Genomic DNA, 21,891 nt, shown 5'->3' with positions numbered 1-21,891 from the left:
AATAATGGGTATTTGTCACTATGCATTTGTCCAAACCCTAGTGTGTAAACACCAAGAATAAACCCAAATTTAAGCTATGGATTTTGAGTGATGATAATGTGTCGGTGTAGGTTCACCAACTGTAATGAATGTACCACTCTTAGGAGAATGTTGGCAATGACGGAGGTTGTGGGTGTGTAGGGGCAAGGGGTAGAGGGGCACTGTCTACACCTTCCCTTCAATTTAAATTGAATCTAAAACTACTCTTAACTGTGAATCTAAAATCTAAAACCATGAATCTAAAATTATTCTTAAAAGAAAAAACTACTCTTAAAAAATTGTTTAAATGTCCTACATACACACACACACACACACACACACACACACACACAGACACACCCTTAACCTGAAGGATGGCAGATAAGGAATTAAGGACCAAGCAAAAGGCTAATAAAAGAAATTCACAAGAAAAAAGAAGAAAGCAAGTTTCAGAACAATAAATATAATATGATTCTATTTATTAAAAGTTCAAAAGTACTAAAATAATGGGAGCAATAAACACAAGACCAGGGTTCAGGGTTGTGAATGATTATCCCAGGGAAGGAGAATGTCATCAGGAGGGACCCATACTGTATTTCCAGGATAATGGTATCACTCTATTTCTTCAACTGGGTGAGGGTACAAAACTGCATATTGCACCATTACTCTTTAAACCTTCACATCTTTTATGAGTATTTTTACTCAATTAAAAACAAAGGAAAAATGAGCATCAGCCCACTAGTGACAAGCCAGGTGCAGCTAGGAATGGTAACAGCCATTAACCCATGGTGTTGGAATGGGGTGAAATCAAGGACTTGTCCCATCTCCCCATGAGAATTCTGGGATGATCTTGATGGCAGAGCTGACTCAGTGAACTGGATTTCAGTCTTCATAAGCACATAGCAAGACCCAAGGTTGCCTTTTTCTCCTACTCTAAATAGTTCATCGATCAGGCTTCAAGTGAGTAAAATTTCCCAGAGCCTTAGTAGGAATTTAAATGTGAAGAATAGGGGCGCCTGGGTGGCTCAGTAGGTTAAAGCCTCTGCCTTCGCCTCAGGTCATGATCCCAGGGTTCTGGGATCAAGCCCCGCATTAGGCTCTCTGCTTAGCAGGGAGCCTGTTTCCTTCTCTCTCTCTCTCTGCCTGCCTCTCTGCCTGCTTGTGATCTCTGTCAAATAAATAAACAAAATCTTTAAAAAAATAAAAAATAAATGTGAAGAATATGTAGCTTCACCCATGTCTTCAGAGGCCTTTTTGCTTCTCATATTGAGATCTTGTGAGGTGATGTAGGTGGTATGGAAGAGGGTTTCAATGCAGGTATGATAGCGTGGGTGCCGTGAGAAGGAAAAGATTTTTGTGGTTGGTTTAGAAGACCCTTGAAGACCTATCTAACCTTGAGACTCTGTTCTAGGGAGTATTAGGAGTGGAGGTCCATATAAACACATTTCATTTTCTTAATTTTGGTAAGGTCTGGCCAAGAATTTTCTTCCTCTTCTGAGGCTGTTAGGTCTTTCACATCACGTCAGCTGCAAGGCTTACTGCCTCACTGACTCTCCCCACGCCCATATTCAACCCCCAATGGATTCCCTGGGGCCACCTGCACAAAAATATATGCCTCTCTGATAATGGAAAATTTATTCTAAGCACTTATTTTAGATAGAGAAATACCCGTTCTCTCATGCTCATGTTGCTAATATGTCTGCTCTGATCTGTGGTTTTTGCACAGTTGAAGGGTCATGCTGGCCCTCCCTCTGCCTTCAAGCAGGACTGCATTTCTCCCATTTCTGATGACTTGTTTCATCTCATGGTGAGTACTGTGATGTGGAGGGTTAAAGAGTGTCGTCCCTGGGACAAGAGGTATGAGCCTTGCCATTAAGGAGGACTCGATCTAACAGCAAACATTCAGAGGCAAGGACAACAGTCCCCATAAGGCCACCTGGAGCCACAGAGAGATGCTACACCCTCCATATCACCCTTATTCCTGAGTCTCCTTAGGTTTCTCCAGCTATCAGATGCCTCCTATCTCTAATTTCCCCAGGATCAGTGGCTCAAGCTTTGGCCCTGAGCCTGAGCCCTGGGCTTACTGCTATGTCCACTGGAAGTCAATTTTCTTCTTTCCTCTCCTGTTCCCAGGGGACTCTCCCTGCCTCATACTCAGATTTCCTCTGAGGCTGAATAGCCTTAATCTTGCTGCAGAAACAGAGAGCTGAGACATGAGAATAGAGAAATTTGCGTACAAATTTATGAGAGCTTTGGATGGTTGGAGCGCTCAAGGGACTAATCTGATATCTGATCGGGTGCCATTACCAACCTACTTCCCCCTCTGACAGTCTGGTCACTAGAAACATGGAAGCCTTGGAGCAAGATAGGGCAGGACGCGAATTCTCATCGTTGCTCTCCCAGGGAATTTCCGTGTCGCCTTTAAGCAGTTTCCTCCCTCTTGTCCCCAGTTGGTTCACCAGTGAAATGAAGGGTTGTTGCACTGGCCCTTCCCAGGGTGTCATGAAGTCCAGAAGGATATCAGACAATTGTGTGCTTGGGAAGTTCTCTGAGCTCTGTGGGGGAGTTCTTGAACAACTGAGAGTGCTGATACTTCCACAACCCTAAGGGTGTAGATGATGCTGGGGTCAACCTAGCCAAATCTGACTGGTGAAAGCCAATCACGAAGTTGAAAATAGGCCCCAGATGCAAGGAGATGAGACAGTTAGATTACTTCCTCTTTTCTAATTTGAGAGGTTTCATGTTGATGAAAATCAGTGTGTTAGAGGCTGCAGAAGACCTAAACAGAGTCACCATGAAGCTGGGCTGTGTCCTCACAGCTGGGGTCCTCTACTTTTCTCCTACCGTGCTCTGGGCAGTACAGATGCTACTGGGTAAGTGATATGTTCAAACGTTGGTGTGGGACTGGAGATATGCCTGACTTTGATCAATGGAAAGATACGTGGACTGACTTTGGTCCAGAGAAGCAATGTGCAGGTAGGAAATGAAGGATAGGTATTAGACTGTCTGGTGTGCTGTATGGAATGGCTCTCTCTGAATATAAAAATCTTCAAGCCTTTTCCATTCTTAAGGTGTCCTTGACTGTAATACCCTATTGAGCTACCATCTGAACCTTTTCCTTCCTTTTCTCAAATTTCTTGAAAGAGTAGTTTGCACTTGCTTTCTGCACTTCCTCACTTCTCACTCATACCTCAGTGTTCCCAGTCTGGCTTCCACTGGAAACAGTTTTGCCTAGGGTGCAATGACTTCCATATTGACTGCGCCACTGCCCACACTTTTGTTTTTCTGCTGCTAGACTTGTCTGCTGCACTGAGCAGTGTTGGTCACTTATTCTTTTTTTTTAATTATTTTTATTTTTATTTATTTATTTTTTTAAAAGATTTTATTTATTTATTTATCTGACAGAGAGATATTACAAGTAGGCAGAGAGACAGAGGAGGAAGCAGGCTCCCTGCTGAGCAGAGAGCCCGATGCGGGACTCGATCCAGGACCCGGAGATCATGACCTGAGCCGAAGGCAGCGGCTTAACCCACTGAGCCACCCAGGCACCCTGGTCACTTATTCTTTCTTGGCATTCTCTGCTTGCCTAACTTCAACATGCCATTTTCTCCTTGCATTCCATGTATGAGTCTTTGTCCACATGCCATTTTATCCTTGCACTCCATGTACCTGTCTTTGTCTCTTTGGTGGCTTCTATTCTCTTCCCTTTATAGGCTGGTGTTTTCTACTGCTGCATTTCTGCCTCCCTACCCTACACTCTTTACACAATCTCCTTAGTGAGTTCATTTATCTGTATCATTTTTGCCACTTCAGCTATCTACTTAAGAGTCCAAAGTCATATCGCCAACCCTAATTGTGCTTTTGAGTTTCACAAAGATCCAACTTTGCACAAAACATATCTATCTGCATGTTTCACAGGTATCTCAGTCCAATATTACCAGAGCTGTCCTCTTGGCCCCTACCTCTCCCTAATTTCATCTTTCACTGTGTCTGTCTCAGTTCATAACTACCCACCCAGGCATGGAGGCTAAAAACTTGGGAGAACACCTAGACTCCTCCCTCTTCATCCTCTGCATATAATCAATCAGCAAGTTTGGCAAAGTGTATCTTCTAAACTGTTCTCAAAGACAGAACTAATGGGATGCTAGGAGAAGCCCTCATCATTGTGGACTTTGGATAGTCCAGTAACTTCCTGACTAACCTCTGTGTCTCAGCCTTGTGCCCTTGAAATGGATTCTGCGCTCTGCAGCCAATGCACACAAGGCCCACCATCGCCTAGTTCCTATTTAGCACTTCAGTCTCTACTGTTATCCTGGAGGCCTGCATATTGCCCTGAAATACGCCCCAACCGGCTGGTATTTATCCACTCACACACCACGTTCTTCCCTATCTCCAAGCTGCGCTCAAACTCCTACCTCTACTTGAAATGATCTCTTTCCATGGCCCCATTCCCTCTCATTCACAAACTTTTGGGCATCCCCTGAAGATTCTGCATGGGTGCCATCTTCCAGGGAAGCTTCTTTGAACCCTTCTTTCAGCCCCAGTGACTGCCTGTTGCATGTCTTTGTTATTACCTTCCTCCTCATGAAATCATCTCCTCATATGACCTTGCTGTCCACTAAACTGAGTTATTTGTAGACAGGGACAGCGCTTTTTGTTTTTGCTTTTGTTTTTTAACCTTGTCAAATTTATGTTTGAATTTTTAGCAACTGCTTTGTCCCTGATTTAAAAAAAAATGTTGAATCCTTTTACTGGAGTAGAAACAGGACTGGGTGACTGTATGAAGACACAGCACTGATATCGTGGCAAGAACTCCAGATGCTCTGGTTTCATGCTGTTTTTCTATTAACTAGCTCTGTGTCACCTTGGAAAATTCACTTTTTATATCTCTAATTCCATTTTCTTTTTTTAAAAAGATTTTATTTATTTGAGAGAGAGAGTGAGTGAGTGCAAGCTGGGGTCAGGGAGGGGTAGCAGGAGAGGGAGAAGCAGACTCCCCACTGAGCAGAGAGCCTGATGCAGGTCTCAGTCCCAGAGCCCTGGGATCATGACCCGAGCTGAAGGCAGATGCTTCACCAACTGAGCCACCCAGGTGTCCCTCTAATTCCATTTTCTTATTCATAAAATGAGCCTAATACCTACCACATAATTTACTGAGTGAAAGTGCCTGGCAACCCACAAGTTCATTTTCAAAATGGAGTGGAGGCTAAGTCTAGTTGAATGATAGCAGAGGAACTGAAAAAGGTAGCAGCGGGGTGGCGAGGGGAGCTGAAGCAGGATCTCAAGAAAACACCTGGTACTGATGCAGTGAAAATCAGGAAGTGGAAAAGGACCTTGCTAGGGGAAGTTACAGGGTAGAAGAAGAGTTTTGGGCTTTCAGAAGTGGAATAAAGGCAAGTGGATCAGGAAAGAATGGAGTGAAGGATTGAGTGTATGGGAACGGTTGTGGGGCTGGAAGAAGGGGAGAGGGATTAAGGGACAAGAAGCAGGAATGAAAATGGGAAGAATGGAAATTACCTTGCTTGAGTCAAGCATGGAGCGAAGAGAGAGATGGAGGAGAAGCAGTGAGAAGATTCAACCTTGAAGCAAAGAAAGAATTGTTCCACGGTTACCAGTACAGACTGGGAACAGAGGTTCGGATCAGAGAGAAGGACATTGGAAGGGCTCTACAGCTGCCATGGAAAGTTTAGGGGACAGTGGGCATCAAGGTAGAGACAGCTGAAAAATGAAGACCTGAAAGGAGGGAGCGAGGGAGGAGGAGACACCACTCGGTCCTGAAAGCTCATTGGTAGATAATATATTCATGGATGGAGAGCCAAGGGAATTTGGGGAAAATGAAAATCTGGAAGGAAATCCCCAAGGAAGGTCTGAGACCTGCAGCTGATCAAGTCTAAACAGTGAAGTGAAGAGAACACTGATTTCTGGACTCAGACAACCTTTCTTTCTTGCTCCATTCCCTACTCCTTTTGAATTTTGGGGTAAGTTATTGAACTATTCTAAGCCTGTTTCTCTTAACTTTATAAAATGGGACATGAAATCACATACCTAGAAAACTTGTCAAGACTAAGTAAAATCATGTGTACAAGTGTCTCGTGGTGTGTGGTGTACATTAAACACCTCCCAGTAAGTATTAAAATCTGATCATCTGCCTTTCCCTTGTGTCCTGTGACTGCCTGCTCTGGGGTCATCGTTGCCTTTGGCCTCTGTTTTCCTGTGCCAGCAGCTGGATGTCATGCTGGTGAGTTCACATTCTGCCATTCTCTCCCTGCCCTCTTCCTCATACCACAGTCCATTCACTGAAAACCCTGGAAAGCCAGTGAATCAAGTTTAAAGTACTGGGTCAAGAGACCCGAATAGGTTTTGGCATCTTCCCCTTTTCATTCTAAAAAGGATGATTCCCCTGGAGATTCCCTTGTGGAGGGAAGTCTTCTGTCTTCTTCCTCCATGTCACAACATTGTTTTCTGGTTCTCAAACCATGCCCTCCTCAGCTGCCGGCTTTGAGATGCTGCAATGTGAAGGACCGGTCAGGACCCAGGACAGCAGCTGCGATTCCCAGGAGGACTTCACAGCCCCAGGGGAAGTTGACTTCCAGGTCAAGGGCTACACTTTCAGTAAACCCTTCCATCTGATTGTGTCTTACGGTGAGGTCTCGGGAAGTACAGGCCTTCTCTTTCTCTTTCTCCCATTTCCCAAACCTGCCTGTTCAGCCCGCCGACCACTCAGGAAGTTGCCTCTAGGAAACTGGCCATGGGATGAGATACAATAGCTCCCCCCCACCATTTATACATGGAAGATATGTTCTGAAACCCCCCAGTGGAGTACTGCAGAGAGTACCAAAGCCTAAATATACTGTTCTTTCTAGACATACATACCTATGATAAAATATAAATTAGTCACAGTAAGAGATCAGCAAGAGATTAGAAACAATACCTAATAATAGAATAGTTATAACAATGTACTATGGTAAAAGTTATAAGAATGGTCTCTCCCTCTCTCAAAATACCTTATTGTACTAATACTTACCTATCTTGTGATGATGTGAGATGATAAAATGCCTACTTGATAAGGCAAGGGAGGGGAATGACTAGGCCTTGTGATGTAGTGTTAGGCTGCTATTCTTTATTTTATTTTATTTTATTTATTTATTTGACAGAGATCACAAGTAGGCAGAGAGGCAGGCAGAGAGAAAGAGAGGGGGAAGCAGGCCCCCTCCAGGCAGGGAGCCCGATGTGGGGCTCGATCCCAGGACTCTGGGATCATGACCCTAGCCGAAGACAGAGGCTTTAGCCCACTGAGCCATGCAGGCGCCCCATACTATTGATCTTCTGATGATATATTAGAAGGAGGATCATTTGCTTCTGGACTGCAGTTGACCATGGAAAACAAAACTATGGATGAGGGGGGGCTACTGTGCCTTCTTCGCCATATTCAGCCCACAAAAGCCAGGGTTCCCTCAGTCTTAGTCCTTAAAGAACTTGTTCTGCTTTCCCACTAGGGCAAGAATTACCTGGACTCTCAGAGAAAGCTTAGGGAGAAGTCTATGTGGGTAGCATGGGGAACTCCCAAGGAAGACAGTGGGTCACACTCAACTCTTGCTTTGGGCCACAGACTGGCTGATCCTCCAAGGTCCAGTCAGCCCTATATTTGAAGGAGATCCACTGATTCTACGCTGCCAGGCCTGGCAAGACTGGCCATTGACCCAAGTGACCTTCTACCGAGATGGCTCAGCAATGGGTCCTCCTGGACCCAAGAGGGAACTCTCCATTGCCGTGGTACGAGAGGCTGACAGCGGGCACTACCACTGCAGTGGCATCTTCAGAAGCCCTGGTCCTGGGAGCCCAGAAACAGCATCTCCTGTGGCCATCAAGGTCCAAGGTAAGAGCTGAAGGGAATGTAATTATGACAAGGGCAGGTAGAGAGACACAGAGGGACCAAGACTGTCTGTCATTGGAGGTGGCAAGATCACCGAAGGCTAAGGAACAGGCTGCTGGAAAATGCCCAAGTTGAGTTTCAGGAGGGACAGCATCTCAGTATTACGTTCTCAAGTCATTCAGCCCTCTCCAAGCCCAGTGTGTTTCCCACAGCTCTATCCTACAGATCTGTGCTTCCCAGTGTTCACTGATGGGGCATCTGGACTATTGTCAGATTTGTCCATGTCTGGGTCTTTCCTAATCTTGTTTAGTTGAAGAGAGAGAAGATTTGAAAGGCTCAGATCCTACTTTGCTAAGAGTGTTTATTACTGATGGAAATAGTGGGAAGAAACTGTGGCTGGGTTCTGTGCCTGGCATGGGTCCACCTAAATGTATGATGGCTGAGCTCTTCTTTCTCACCTCTCTCTCCCTCAGAACTATTTCCAGTTCCACTTCTCAGAGCCACCCCCTCAGCTGAGCCTCAATATGGAGACCCGGTGACCTTGAGTTGTCAGACAAAACTGCCCCTGCAGAGGTCAACTGCCCGCCTCTTCTACTCCTTCTATAAGGACAGCAGGATAGTGCGTGACAGAGGCCTCTCCCCAGAACTACAGATCCCCACAGCTTCAGAGGCACACTCTGGGTCCTACTGGTGTGAGGCAGCCACTGAGGACAACCAAGTTTGGAAACAGAGCTCCAAGCTGGAGATCCGGGTACAGGGTAAGTTAGTGCATGTTTGTCAGATGTGTATGAAAAGTGAGGGAGAAGACTGAGTGCATGAGCTGGGGTTTGGTATAAGTAGGTTAAGAAGGACACAGAGAAGTCAGGAACAATAAGCCAGAGTCCCTGGGGATGGAAGAGAACACAGATAGGGAACTTCTTTCTCAGACCACGGTGCACAACTCACCAAACCAAGACCTGAGCCAGCTCCACAGCTGCTGTCCCATAGACCTTCTGCTCCCTACATGAACTATGGGAATCCACAGGAATATAGTATCTAGAATGAAGATGAGGTACTCTGGAGTTTATGTTCAGTTCAGGGACCCCCAATTAAAAAGGCTGCACTTGACCTGAAATAATATATCCAGAGGAGGTGGTAACCAGGGCAATGAAGGGCTTGAAGCCATGTCATAAGAAAAATAATGGAGGGAGCAGAAGATACTCATCTTGAAGAGGAGTTGACCCAAGGGGCCAGTGGAGGTGTCCTCAAAACACAGAAGGCTGGCACAAAGACGAGGAATTACACTAATGCCATATACAGTGAAGATGTTGACCTAGAACCAATGACCATATCCACACTGTCCAGAATTAGGTTCTGCCTTGATAGAGTAAGAATTGGCTAATATCGATAGGCCCTATAATGATGAAGCCTCATCACTAAAGATTTTCAAACTGAGGTAGCCAAGCTTCAGATTCCAATTTTGACCATTCAGCTGTCTGTTGCAGCTACTTTCAGAAAACAAGAAAGATTGACCACGAATATGAGGTTAGGGCCAGAGTCAGACTTCACTCTGATAATATCTGCCTCTTACCCCAAAATGCAGGTCCCTCCAGCTCGACTGCACCCCCCACCTTGAATCAAGCTCCTCAGAAATCAGCTGTTCCAGAACCTACTCCAGCAGCCTCCCCTGGACCTCAGCCTCCACTGTCCACCCCTTCGAAGGATCCAGGCTTCTCCGCTCCTGCGCAGGTGTCAGATCCCCATCTGTATCACCAGATGGGCATTCTTCTCAAACAAATGCAGGATATGAGAGCTCTCCTCGGTCACCTGGTCACAGAACTGAGGAACTTATCTGCCCTCCTGAAGCTTGAGACCACAAAGGGTTCTGCCAAATATGAGTAAATAATTCACTTGCAGTGTTGCTCAACTACTCCCAATAAATTTGACTTTTTCTACTTTTCCTCTTTCTGTCCTTTACACACACATAAATAGTCTTACAAATTGCCTAGTATTTTGTTAGAGTAACAGAGGTGGGTGAGTATAAATAAATGTGCACAGAGTGATCCTCAGAATTTAGCCATAATTGTATATTCGCTCATAACTTAAGTTCTGATCTCTGTAGACCAGGAGTTACCTTCCTTTGCCCAGACCAGAATCTGGTGACTGAAAGAAAATCAGTGAGATGGATTTAATGCAGCAGTTTCAATTGGAGGCCATCCCCCACCCCCACCAAAGGGGACATTTGACAATGTCTAGAGACATGTTTGGTCTTCACATTGTGGGGGTAGTGCCATTGGCATCTAGTGAGTAGAAGCCAAAGGTGCTGCTAACCGTCAAATAACACTATGGACAGCCCCCACAGCAGAAGAGTATCTCGCCCAAAGTGGTCAGTAGTGCTGAGATTAAGAAACTTCAGCCTTATGGAAGCTAGGTGTTAGACTCTGGGGTGGTCCCTTGCTTCTTCTACTTGCCGCCCCCTCCAGCATCATTCAGCAGATATTAATTACATGCTAGTATTTTGTTGGCTTCTATGACCTATCAAAATTTGTGCTATGTTAAGTATACAGATTAGATAGTGTCTCTGTCTACAGAGGGTTTAGACTTTGGGATAAAGGAGCAGTAATATGCTTTTCCATAAAGCAATAAAAGGAGGGTGTGTAAAAATTTCCCACAGGATCCTACTAAACTCAGAAATACATGATCAAGCATAACATTGCCAAAACAGCAATTTTCGGTTTTAATATACTTGTCTCTGAAATATTTTTTAAAGACATATTTGAGTTTATTTTGGTACATAATGATGCTTTTTTCTGCATTTGGACTCTATTGTACAGTCACAGCCAATGAAAGATAGGTTGACAGACTCTACAGTAACCTTTGGTCAATGGGTTTGCACACCATTTTAGAATGACCTCAGTCAATGAGCATTCTACCATGTTATCCTAAATCATGTGGTATGATGTTATCCACCTTATTTTTTCTTTGTGCCATTTATTCTGTGCAATACTGACCCACAGTGATTTACAAAAATGTGCGTGTGATCACTCCAGACATGCCACAAGGAAACAAAGGAATAGAATCATGCTGGATATTAAAATATGAGTTTTATGGTGGTTCCTAACACCTTCAGGGGGAAGGATCAGGAGGCAGCTGGGAACTGGAAAAGGCTGATAAACGTCTTTGCAGCCTGAGAGGATCAGCTCACAGTTGTGTGAATGGGAGTTGCAAGAAATGATGACCAAAGGTATTTCTTGACTTTGGTGGATTTGAAAACATGGAAGCTCAATTGCCAGAGGACCATGCTGGATATACTGTTAGAACCATTTCACGTGGGGTTGATTTCAGCAAATGGTACCATTGTCATGAATGCAAACTCTCATGCTGAATAAAGAATCCGTGTACAGATAAGAAAAGCTATCAGAGATGCAGGAAGGAAGTCATGGATACAGCGGACTGAGATAAGTGTCAGCTCTGAACTCCTCATCCATGTGTCTAGGTACGCCTCTATCTTTGCACTGCATCTGATTTTTTTTTTTTTTAACCTTACTTCTTTTGGAGAGTGAGCTCTTTGAGAGCTCCTTGACCTCTTTGTGCCACATTGATTCTTTGGTGTCTAGTTTAATGAGATATAGTTAAGTGCTAAAATTCTGTTAGTTGAATTGAATTGGGCCAGGATAAGGGATGATACCTAGAAGGAGATCGAAATTAAGCTGGACCTTACAGGATGAGTGTCATGTCTGACATCAGCAAAATCTCCAGACTCTGCTCTGGGGGACCTAGCCTAGTCAACTACTTGGAAGCCTCAAGAAAAGGATCTCCCATCATCAGGGGTAAGGCAAGAACAGAGCTGAAAGAATGGGGGGAGGGCTTTTACTTGTTTCCTTCTGCCCCTCTAGCCTGGGGAGTTTGGGTGGGGGAGATGAATTGTTACACTGGGTTGGGTTTATGGCTGTGCAGTCTAGGATTCTGTAACCCACAGAAGTCCCAGTGCATCCATGTTAGATTTTTGTCTCTGAAGTCAACGTTAGATAGCAAGCACAACCACTATGTTGTGAAGTTGAATCCAATGCCTGGGTGTATATGCCCAAAATAAATTTTAGTGTATGTGTATCAGAAGACAAGTATAATAATGTTCATAATAGCACCATCTGTAAAAGCAAAACTTTGGAATCAATTCAGTTGTCCACCAACAGAAAAATGGGAAAACTGTGCTATTTTCAGAGTGGAATACTATACAACAGTAAAAAAATTAAACCATAGCTAAAATCAAGCAATATAAAAAATATCAGGAATATAACATTGAGGGGAAAGATACCACATAGTAAGACACTCTTTATAGAAATTTAAAAACTAGTACAAGAATATATTATTTAGGCACTTATACTAGCATAGGATAAACTTTTTAAAAGGCATGATGTGGAAACACCAAGATCAGGGTATTAGTTACCTTGACAGGCTGACGGGGGAGACCACGAGGGAGAAACACACAGGTACATATAAATTATTAGTAATTTTAAAAATCTTCTCTGAGTAAGAATTTAGGTTTCCTTTAAATATATATATTCTCTAAATTATTTTCAAATTCCTATGTGTTTGCTGCCTTTATTTTTTCTCAGATGTAACAAAAGCCAAGTTCGTTACCTACTATGTGGAGTAGTTCTTTCCTCTATTGCTCCTCCTCATGAAATCATTCCAACCTGTTAAAGACTGCCCCAGTGTACCCTCAGGATTACTGAATTTGGTGAACCTTTGTTTGTTGACCTGAAAGTCATGACTGTGTGTGTTTCACACATTTTCCCCAATCTTAATCAGGTCAGACAAAATAGCTAATTTTTTTTTTCAATACTGAAGAATCTTCATTTAATTTGACATTTGTATATGGAGTATTGTGTTGTTAGAAAAAAAAAAAGTGCTATAAAAAATAAATTTAACATGACCTTGGTTTTCAAAGAAGAGTTCAACTGAAGTTTATAAAGTCATAAGTTGATTGTGCTACATGTTCCTTTATTCTGTTATACATCTGTGAGGGGAAAAAAAATCCACAACAACAGCACAGCAATGGAAACAGTAAGCACAGTGAAAGGGAAATCTATGTAATGGGAGAAAATATCTGCAAACCACTTATCTGATAAGGCATTAACATCCGAAATATATAAGGAACTCTTACAATTAAATAGGAAAAAAACCCAAATAACTTGAATTAAAAATGGGCAAGGACCTGCATAGACGTTTCTCAAAATAAAACCAAAAAATGTTCATCAGGTATGTGAAAAGGCGCTTGACATCACCAGTCATCAGGAAAATGCAAATCAAAACCACTAGGAGATACACTGCACACCTGTGAGACTGGCTAGTATCAAAAAGACAAGAAGTCAGAAGTAGTGATGAGAATTTGGAGGAGAGAGAGCTCTGTGCACTGCTGGTGGGAATGCAAACTGGTGCAGCCACTGTACAAAACAGTATGGGGGGCTCCTTAAAAAGTTAAAAATAGAACTATCTTATGAGGGACACTGTGGGGCAGTGGGTTAAGTGGCCAACTCTTGGTTTTGGCTCAGGTCATGATCTCAGGGTTGTGAGATCGAGCCCCTTGTAGGGCTCTGTGGTCAGAGTCTGCTTGAGATTCTCTCTCTCCCTCTCCCTCTGTCACTTCCCTTGCTCGCTCACTCTTTCTCTATCTCTCCCTCTCAAATAAATAAATAAACCTTAAAAAAAAAAAAGTTCTCCAGGGCAGGTCAGATGGTTAAGCATCTGCCTTTGGCTCAGATCATGATGTCCAGGTCCTAGGATGGAGCCCCGAGTCCAGCTCCTTGCTCAGGAGGAGTGTGACTCTTCCTCCCTCTCTGCCCCTCCCCCTACCTCATGCATGCTCTCTCTCTTGCTCTCTCTCTCTCTCTTTCTCTCAAATGAATAATTAAATTTTTTTAAAAAATAAAGAACAATCTTATGAGCAGGAATCCCACTTCTGGAGTCATATTCAAAGGAGACAAAATCATTATCTCAAGGAGATACCTGCACTCCCAAGCTCAATGCAGTACTGTTCACAGTAGCCAAAGTGTGGGAACGACCTAAATGCTAAACGTCTATCGAAGATGAAGGGATGAGGAAACGTGAGACTTGCGTGTGCATGTGCCAGAGTCCTGCCACTCACAACAGCATGGATGAACTGGAAGACATTCCGCTAAGCAAAATAAGCCAGATGCAGAAAGGCAAATATTATTTATGTGTGGAATCTAAAATAAACTCAAGCAAATGGTAGAATGGTGGTTGTCAGAGGCTCAGAGAGAAAGAGAGAGAGGGAGAGAGAGAATGAGGAATTGCTTCATGAGATTATGGAGCCTGAGAAGTCCCACGATGGGGTGTCTGCCGCTGGAGACCCAGGAAGATGTAATTCAGTCTGAGTCCAAAGGCCTGAGAAGCAGGACAGCTGAAGATGAGATGAGATATCCCAGTTCAGTCATAGAAACGGGGAAGGGGGGTAGGGGACTGGGCAAACTCCTCTTACCTCTGGCTTTTTCTCTAAAAGAGAAAATAATGCCTAGAACACAATACCATTTATGTAGATCAATAACACGAGACATTCCTCAGGGATGAACACGTGTGTGTATCGGGTACATCTGCAAGCATCATGCCATGGGTACTCGTGGGGGGCAGAGGAGAAGGGCAGTGTACATAGAGGTAAAAAATGAATAATAGACCTGGAGAGGGGACCTGAACAGTCTGGGGGACAAGCCGCCATGAGCAGGAGAGACAGCGCACGTTTTGGAGTGAATGGACTTCTACTCAAATCCCAGCTCTACCGCCTTGGTTACTAATCATCATCCTCAATGGCCCCTTGTCAGGATTAAACACAGGAATGGGGTGTCTGTGGGCTCAGGGGCTCCCTGCTCCAGCACTCACGGAGAGAAAGGAGGCACTGTCGCCGTCATGGTCAGCAGCAGCAGTACTGTCATCGTCACTGAGAACATTTTGGTCATCCGAATTCTTAGCAGAAGATGGCGTATCTTGTCCACAAATTACGTCATGAAGGGCTTCCAAGAATTGCTCAGGTAACAAGTGATAACTGCTACATCTCTGCACAGTAAAGAGGTGAAGAATTAGAAATTCTGCCAGGAAAAGTCTTGGATGGAGAAAAACATCAAACATGGGGGGAAATGCAGAAGGAAGCCTGGAATAAAGATACGTTGGGTGGGAGATGCTTCAAGCCAGATTCTGATCACAGTCTATCGATGAGTCTAGAGATTTTCAGGAAAACTATACACTTCATGAATATTTGGTGTAATCAGGTCCCTGCTTTTCAGAGCCCTATGAGTTTACAGATCCATATATGACTGTGTTTTATTAAAATCTGTCCACAAACAGGATCTGAAATGGCCGGCCTACCTTAAATGACCAACCACATTTCCCTAAGAGCCATTTGCATTTTTAAAATATTTTTATTTTAAAATAAAATGAATAAATGAAACAAGAATCAATGAAACAAGAATCAATGAAACAAGATGGGATTGGGAGGGAGACAAACCATAAGTGACTCTTGATCTCTCTAAACAAACTGAGGGTTGCTGGGGGGAGGGGGGTTGGGAGAAGGGGGTGGGGTTATGGACATTGGGGAGGGTATGTGCTTTGGTGAGTGCTGTGAAGTGTGTAAACCTGGCGATTCACAGACCTGTACCCCTGGGGATAAAAATATATTATATGTTTATTTAAAAATATTTTTTATTTTATTATTTATTTATTTGACAGAGAGAGAGAGAGACAGTGAGAGAGGGAATACAGGAAGGGGAAGCGCGAGTGGGAGAAGCAGACTTCCCCGCAGAGCCGGGGCTTAATCCCTGAATACTTAACAACTGAGCCACCAGGGCACTTGCATTTTTAACAAAAGCTATACAAAGAACAACCGTGAGGGAATTCTCGGAGTGGAGTAGTCGCTATCAGCAAGCAAGAGGGAGAAGACTGTTGAAGGGAGTTGACAGTATTTAATATAGTGTCCTTTTCCTCTCTGCCACAGTCCCAGAGCAAAGAGGTGCTTGGTACTCTAAGACCACAGGTGAGGATAGGAGACCGTCCAAGGAGACATACAATCAGGTTGGAAAATTCATTAAGTATTTACATGAAAATTCAGGTTCCCCATTGCTTAGGGTATGATCACGTGGCTCTCGAAGCACAAGAATTAGAGCTGGGAGGTCAGATCTGAGAAGTTTCTGAGGGGCTGATGCAGTGACCTCTCTGCACCAGGTAAGCTGGGTGGGGAGAGCTTGCAGGGAGGGTTAGAGGGAGGAAGGCACAGGAGTGGAGATGCTGTAGGGTAAGAGATGCTGGAGTGGAGATGCGGTGGGGGGGGGGGGTCAAAAACAACCTTTCTGAGGGTTTAAATTTTCGGGAAGGGAGAAAGAAGGGGGAACGCATTGCAGTTCCCTTCTTAACTGGAACTTCAGAAAACAGTGATAGGGAAGGTGGTTGGCGAGTCCTACCCTTCTGTCCACTCAGGAGGCTGAGCTCTGGGGACAGGGACCCCAGGGCCAGCCTCCCAAGGCCTCGCACCAGCAGGGAATGAGCAGAATAAAGGCCCCAGGTAGACCTTGAGGACATGGGGAGGTATTTCTGTCAGTTGAGGTTTACAGGGCCAGCTGGAAAGTGGGGGGAGGGGGAATGGGAAGGGGATGTCAGTGGGAGCCTGAAGGAGACAGGGTCACCTGTCACCTGTCACACCTGTGGGATGTGACTTCTTAGGCTGCAGAGGGCATAAACTCTGCTCCGAATGCCTTCTCTGTAGGGGTTGGGGCTGAACTGAGATGTGAGGTGGCTTCAGGGGTGCTGGGGAAGACGGTGCCTGGTGCCTGGGACACCGGAGGGCTGACACTTATGCAGCCCGCGTGCTGCTGCCTCCAGTCACCATTTTCAGGAATTGAGAATGGGTAGGAGGAGCGCAATGCCCCCCCATCGGGGCTCAGGGCTCAGCACTGGTCAGCCTTTCCAGTAGTAAAATGGACACATGAATCGTCTCTGCCTCTTTGGTTGCTGTGAGGATGAAAGATGAAATTATGACATGGTGTTAAGGAAAAAAGAGAACAGCGGTGGAACAAAGCACTTAAAAACTGATTGCAGACGTCATCCTGCAGCCACTGAGGGCAGGTCCGTCATGTGGGCACTGACAGCCCTTCTGCTCCTCGGTGAGTCCTCCGTGCACCACCAACAGCATAGGGACTGGCTGTAGGGGAGAGGGGACCAGAGTGTGTGTGTGTGTGTGTGTGTGTGTTTGTGTGTGTGTGTTGGCCGATAGTCCCCAATTCCAAACAGTAGTTCACTATTTTTCGAGGATAAAGAGAAGGGGGTTTTCTCAGAGCCAGGGAAACTAAAAGCAGAAGAAAACCAGGTCTTGAGACCCATGGGGTTTCCCCTGAGGTGAAGAGGTACCTCAGTTTCCTCTCGTCCCTGACATTCTCCCTCACTCTCGTTTTGCAGTCCCAAGCGGCGGGCGAGCTGGTGAGTCTTGACATCCCTCAGCCCAACTTTTGACAACTTCCACACACACACACACACCCAAGTGACCTGCTTGGGCCTCCCCACTTCCTGGCCATTGTGGGACAGTGTCTCTTCCCATGTCTCCTCAATCCCTGTGACTCAGTTTACTTCTAAGCACTCCAAAATGGGCCCTGGGAGCTTGCAGTCCGGTGTGGTGTGTCCTGCCACGGACGGTGTGGTCATGTGGGCTGGGTCCTGGAAGCTGGAGTTTGCTCAGATTTGCCAACCTCAGACCACACTCTGGGCACCTCGCCTTGATTCTCTGGCCCACACTGCCCCCCTCCCATACACCCCCAGCTACTCTGGAGAAGCCTACGTTGTCTCTACACCCGCCCTGGACCACCATCTTCAAGGGGGAGCGGGTGACCTTGCGCTGTGATGGGTACCACCCTCCGCTTCTGGAGCTCCGGCCCATCAGCACCCTCTGGTACTCGGGCCACCTCCTTCTGCCCTCCCACAAGAAGAGCATCGAGGTACAGACACCAGGGGTGTATCGATGCCAGACTCGGGGAGCACCTGTCAGTGACCCCATCCACCTCTCTGTTTCCAACGGTGAGTGTTTGAGCCTGGGGGCGGGGCTCCGCTCATCTCTCCCCTGGACTTACTGGCCACTCCATCTGGGGCGGGGACTGGGGACTATCTCGGTTCTCTGCAGATGTGGCGTTATGTGCGAGAGGAGGTAAGGCTTGTCTGACCCCAAAGGTCCCCTCACCCCTCTGCCTGAGTGGGAAGCAATAAACATTTGTGCTTATTTATGAGTCTAGCTCAGAAGGGCAGAGGCTCTAAGGGCCTGGGGTACTGGACAGGGAACTTTGGAGGAGGGGTCAGCGAAGGACAGGGAAGAGCAAGGGGGGTAGGGAGTGAGGGTCCCTGGGCAGGCTGTGTGCGGCTGGGAGAATTATTCCTGATTGAACAGCACGATGCTTCTCTGTGCTTCCCAGCAGCAAAACAGGGACAATAATTGTATCTGTGTCTTTGGTGGTTGTGAGGATGAAAAAAGAATTACAACTCGATGTCAGGGAAAAGAGAGGGCAGCTGTGGAACAAAGCGCTCAGAAGTGTATTGCAGACACACACGTGTACATAGGGCTCAATTCAGAAACTGACTTCCCGGAGTCATGTAAAGGGTTTCAAAGCAGGATAAGAAAATAGCAATAGTTCATTCTTTAGAGTACAGGATTAGCTACTTGATAGGGAATATCACATCATCTTAGCCTGATGGGCCACGGTTTGTATTCAGGACTCAAAGCTCATCCCTCCCATAGCCTCTACCTCCTGCCTGCACTCTCTGGTTTGTTGTTTGGAAGTTGATAGTTCAGATGAGACACTGGCCATGAGAGCAGGTGACTGCCGACTGTGAATAGCGTAGCAGACGGATTGGGACTGTTGCTCGCAGAGTTCTTTCTCCGATGGCGTCCAGAACAGATCAGGTATGAAGACGATGGTGATCCGTAAATGTGAGGTGCTGTGGGAGATGCCCTCCCTGTCCTGCAGGGTTAGGGAAGTTTCCTGGAGGAGAAAAGGTCTAAGGCTAGACCTTCAGGACAAGTAGGTCTCAACTAAAACAGATGTGTGTGTGTAAGGGGTGGTCTTCTTGGTAGGTACAAAGGCCCCGGGCACAGAGCAGGTACAGTGCTCCCAACGTGTATGCTGTGCAAGGTTCCACTTAGTCTGCATTAGGAGTGGCAGGTGGGGACAGTGAGGGAGACACTGGGCAAGCGACAATACTGAGATGGCCCTGGAAAGCTAAGCAGGGCCCAGGTGAAGAAGGCGCCTAGGGCATCCTGGGGAGTGTAAACCTGATCCTGACAGCCATTACTCTTTGATGGGGCTGGAAGCCAGAACCAGGCATCTTTGCCTTCCTAAGCCGTAAGAGCAGACGGGGCCATTGGCTTTCCTCTCCCCTCGCCTCCCAGTGCATCCAGCTCCGAGGCTCCAGGGGCGCCCGCCTGCAGTGTATTAAGTGGGGAGGAGGCGAGCCACCGTGCAGGGACGGGGAGCAGGGAGGCCTAGGAGAACGGGAGACCCCCAGGGCTGGACTTCTCTGGGGATCAGGCCGGTCTGTGGTGACTGTCGTAGACTGGCTGATCCTGCAAGTGCCCTACGCGGCGGTGTTCGAGGGCGAGCCGCTGGTCATGCGCTGCCGCGGCTGGTACGACAAGATGGTCTACAAGCTTCACTACTACCACGACGGCAAGGCGGTGCGCTACTTCCACTCCAGCGCCAACTACACGGTGCCGCAGGCGCGCGCCAGCGACAGCGGCCGCTACCAGTGCTCGGGCACCATGCGCATCCCGGTGGAGAGCGCGCCCATGTTCTCCGCCAAGGCGGCCGTGACCGTGCAAGGTGGGAACACCTGGGGCCCCGGGAGGGAGGCAATCGAGCGCTGGGAAGTTCTGGGACGGGAACCAAGGAGGGCAGGGAGGAAGGAGGTTCAAGTAGCCGCCGCGAGGCAGATTTCTCCCCGAGCCCACCGAAGCTTTCGCCTCTCCTCCGCTGTGAAGGCGCCCCTGCTGCTCAGCCTGCGTGGGGACGAGTGTCCCTATCTCTCCGCACACCTCCGGCTTCTTACTTCTTAGCTGAGGGGAACTCCACATAGGGGGCAGCTCTATCCAAGTCCCAGGCAAAGCGGCGGCAGGGGTCGGGGTCGCTGTACTAGTGGGGCGAGGGAATGGCTCGGAGCATCCTGCCAGGCGGACGCTCCTCCCCCCGAGTCAGGGGATCAAACTGGGTGTTAGTCCGGATGTGACAGGAAGGGTCTTGCCGGCTCTCCCCCGACTCGTCCTTCGAGGCCTCGGCCCCTTGCCCCACACTTCAGAAGTCTTCCCCCCTCCCTCTGCACGCACACACAGTTCCTCTCACTCCTTCTCTGTCCCCTGGTCCGCGGGGAGCCCTCACGGGAAACCCGAAGGACAGAGGGGTCGCGGGGCCGTGGACCCGCGAGACCTCGTCCCCTGGGACCCCTGCGCTGGCCCACCGTGTACCCTCAGCCTCCGGAACCCCTCTCCGCAGAGCTGTTCCCGGCGCCGGTGCTGAGGGTGACGGGCCGGGCGGAGGCCCGCGGCGGGGTGGTCGTGCGCTGCGACACCCGCCTGCACCCGCAGAAGCGCGACACGCCGCTGCAGTTCGCCTTCTACAAGTACAGTCGCCCCGTGCGCCGCTTCGACTGGGGCGCGGAGTACACGGTCCCCGAGTCCGAGGTCGAGGAGCTCGAGTCGTACTGGTGCGAGGCCGCTACCGCCACGCGGAGCGTCCGGAAACGCAGCCCTTGGCTGCAGCTTGCCGGGCGCGGTGAGTGACCGCACCTCCCCGCACGTTTCCCCCCAACCCATCGCACCCCACCCCGCCGCGGGCAGCCCCGCCTCCGCCTCCGCACCCCGAGTCTCCCTCGCGTCACGCGGCCCTTCCAGCTCCATCTCCGGGTCTACGCCCTCCTCACCCCCCCCTTCTCTCCTCTCCACCCCATCCCCTCTGCTCTCCTCACCCACCCCTTTTCTCTCTCCTCTCCACCCCAACCCCTCTTCTTCACTCCTCCCTCTCCCCTTTCGCTCCATCCCGGCCCCCCTTACTCCGCTCTGGCCCGTGCGCCCCGCTTCCGCCGCCGGCTGTGCGAGAACCGTGTGTTGCGTTCGCAGGTTCTCCGCTGGACTTGGCGTCCACCTCCGCCGCAGGCCCCCAGGCTGCCACGTTGGCGCCGGGTAACCAGCCGCTTTCCTTCAGAAAGCCCCCGATGTCCAGATCGGCCTCGACGGCCACCTCCGTGCAGAACACCACCTCATCGGGGCTGCAGTTCCCCGCGGGCAGAGCCCCCACAGCTGGGCCGCCCGCCTGCGCCCCGCCGACGCCCTTGGAACCGTCCGCGGGAGCCCTGAAACCCGACGTGGACCTTCTGCTCCAAGAAATGCAGCTGCTCAAGGGCCTTCTGAACCGGGTGGTTGTGGAATTAAAGGAGCCCCAGGCCTTCCCAGAGCACAGGGGAGCGCTGGAGACCCCCACTTCCCACTTTGCCGTGAGCGGGAGAACCCCGGAGACCACTATTGTGGAGAGCTGAGGGGGCGGGGGCGCTCCTGTCCCCTCCTCCAGGGTCCTGCCTCTCCTCTCCCCTGCTTCCCACCTGCAGAGACCCCGCGAAGCCATCTCTGCTCGCGCTTTGTTTGGCGGTGATGGTAAAGGAGCATCATAAAGTGTGGTGGCTGACGATCTGGGGTCGCATCTTCTTGAGCATCTGCAAGCATGCGGCCGGTCCTCGGGTCTCTTCCTCCACTCGCAGGACTCCCTTTCTGTTACTTGCCTTCTATTGGCAAGTTTATTTAGTCACCCTTAGCTTTTCATAGATGCCGACCCAGACCCAGTACGCAGGGCAGCACAGGAAATAGTTGGGTGTTTCGGGTCATTGAGACAATGAACCCTTTGGCTCCTCCTGCCCCCTGTGGATCTGGACAGTGGGGTGGGCTCTGGCCAGGTTCACTTCAGCCAGAACTTAAACTAAGCGGTGTTATTTGA

The 21,891-nt window shown here is 48.0% G+C and overlaps 2 protein-coding genes across 7 annotated transcripts; both read left to right on the top strand.

The window, feature by feature from the left end:
- Positions 1-2,720: 2,720 nt before the first annotated feature.
- On the top strand, positions 2,721-9,825 carry FCRLA (Fc receptor like A; the record flags this gene model as incomplete). 5 transcript variants are annotated; one of them, XM_082704209.1, is made up of 6 exons in its annotated part: positions 2,721-2,891; positions 6,239-6,256; positions 6,508-6,660; positions 7,628-7,894; positions 8,365-8,649; positions 9,474-9,825. In XM_082704209.1, 6 exons carry the CDS (start codon positions 2,759-2,761, stop codon positions 9,770-9,772), a joined length of 1,155 nt encoding a protein of 384 aa, XP_082560335.1. In that variant the 3' UTR covers positions 9,773-9,825. The 5 variants fall into 5 exon arrangements, with proteins under 5 accessions (XP_082560335.1, XP_082560336.1, XP_082560339.1 ...); XM_082704210.1 differs by having other exon boundaries at positions 2,757-2,891; positions 6,242-6,256; XM_082704213.1 differs by having other exon boundaries at positions 2,757-2,895; positions 6,204-6,256; positions 6,508-6,720; positions 7,595-7,894.
- A 7,181-nt stretch (positions 9,826-17,006) lies between these two features.
- FCRLB (Fc receptor like B) lies at positions 17,007-21,339 on the top strand (the record flags this gene model as incomplete). 2 transcript variants are annotated; one of them, XM_082702552.1, is made up of 5 exons in its annotated part: positions 17,007-17,037; positions 17,687-17,941; positions 19,468-19,734; positions 20,534-20,679; positions 21,024-21,339. In XM_082702552.1, the coding sequence occupies 5 exons, from the start codon at positions 17,007-17,009 to the stop codon at positions 21,258-21,260; spliced, it is 936 nt and encodes a 311-aa protein (XP_082558678.1). In that variant the 3' UTR covers positions 21,261-21,339. The 2 variants fall into 2 exon arrangements, with proteins under 2 accessions (XP_082558678.1, XP_082558679.1); XM_082702553.1 differs by having other exon boundaries at positions 20,493-20,679; positions 21,024-21,170.
- Between the last annotated feature and the right edge of the window lie 552 nt (positions 21,340-21,891).

This window comes from Mustela nivalis (genome assembly GCF_964662115.1).
Source record: "Mustela nivalis genome assembly, chromosome: 16".
NCBI classification, from domain to species: domain Eukaryota; kingdom Metazoa; phylum Chordata; class Mammalia; order Carnivora; family Mustelidae; genus Mustela; species Mustela nivalis.
This window is presented reverse-complemented; position numbering and strand designations above follow the sequence as displayed.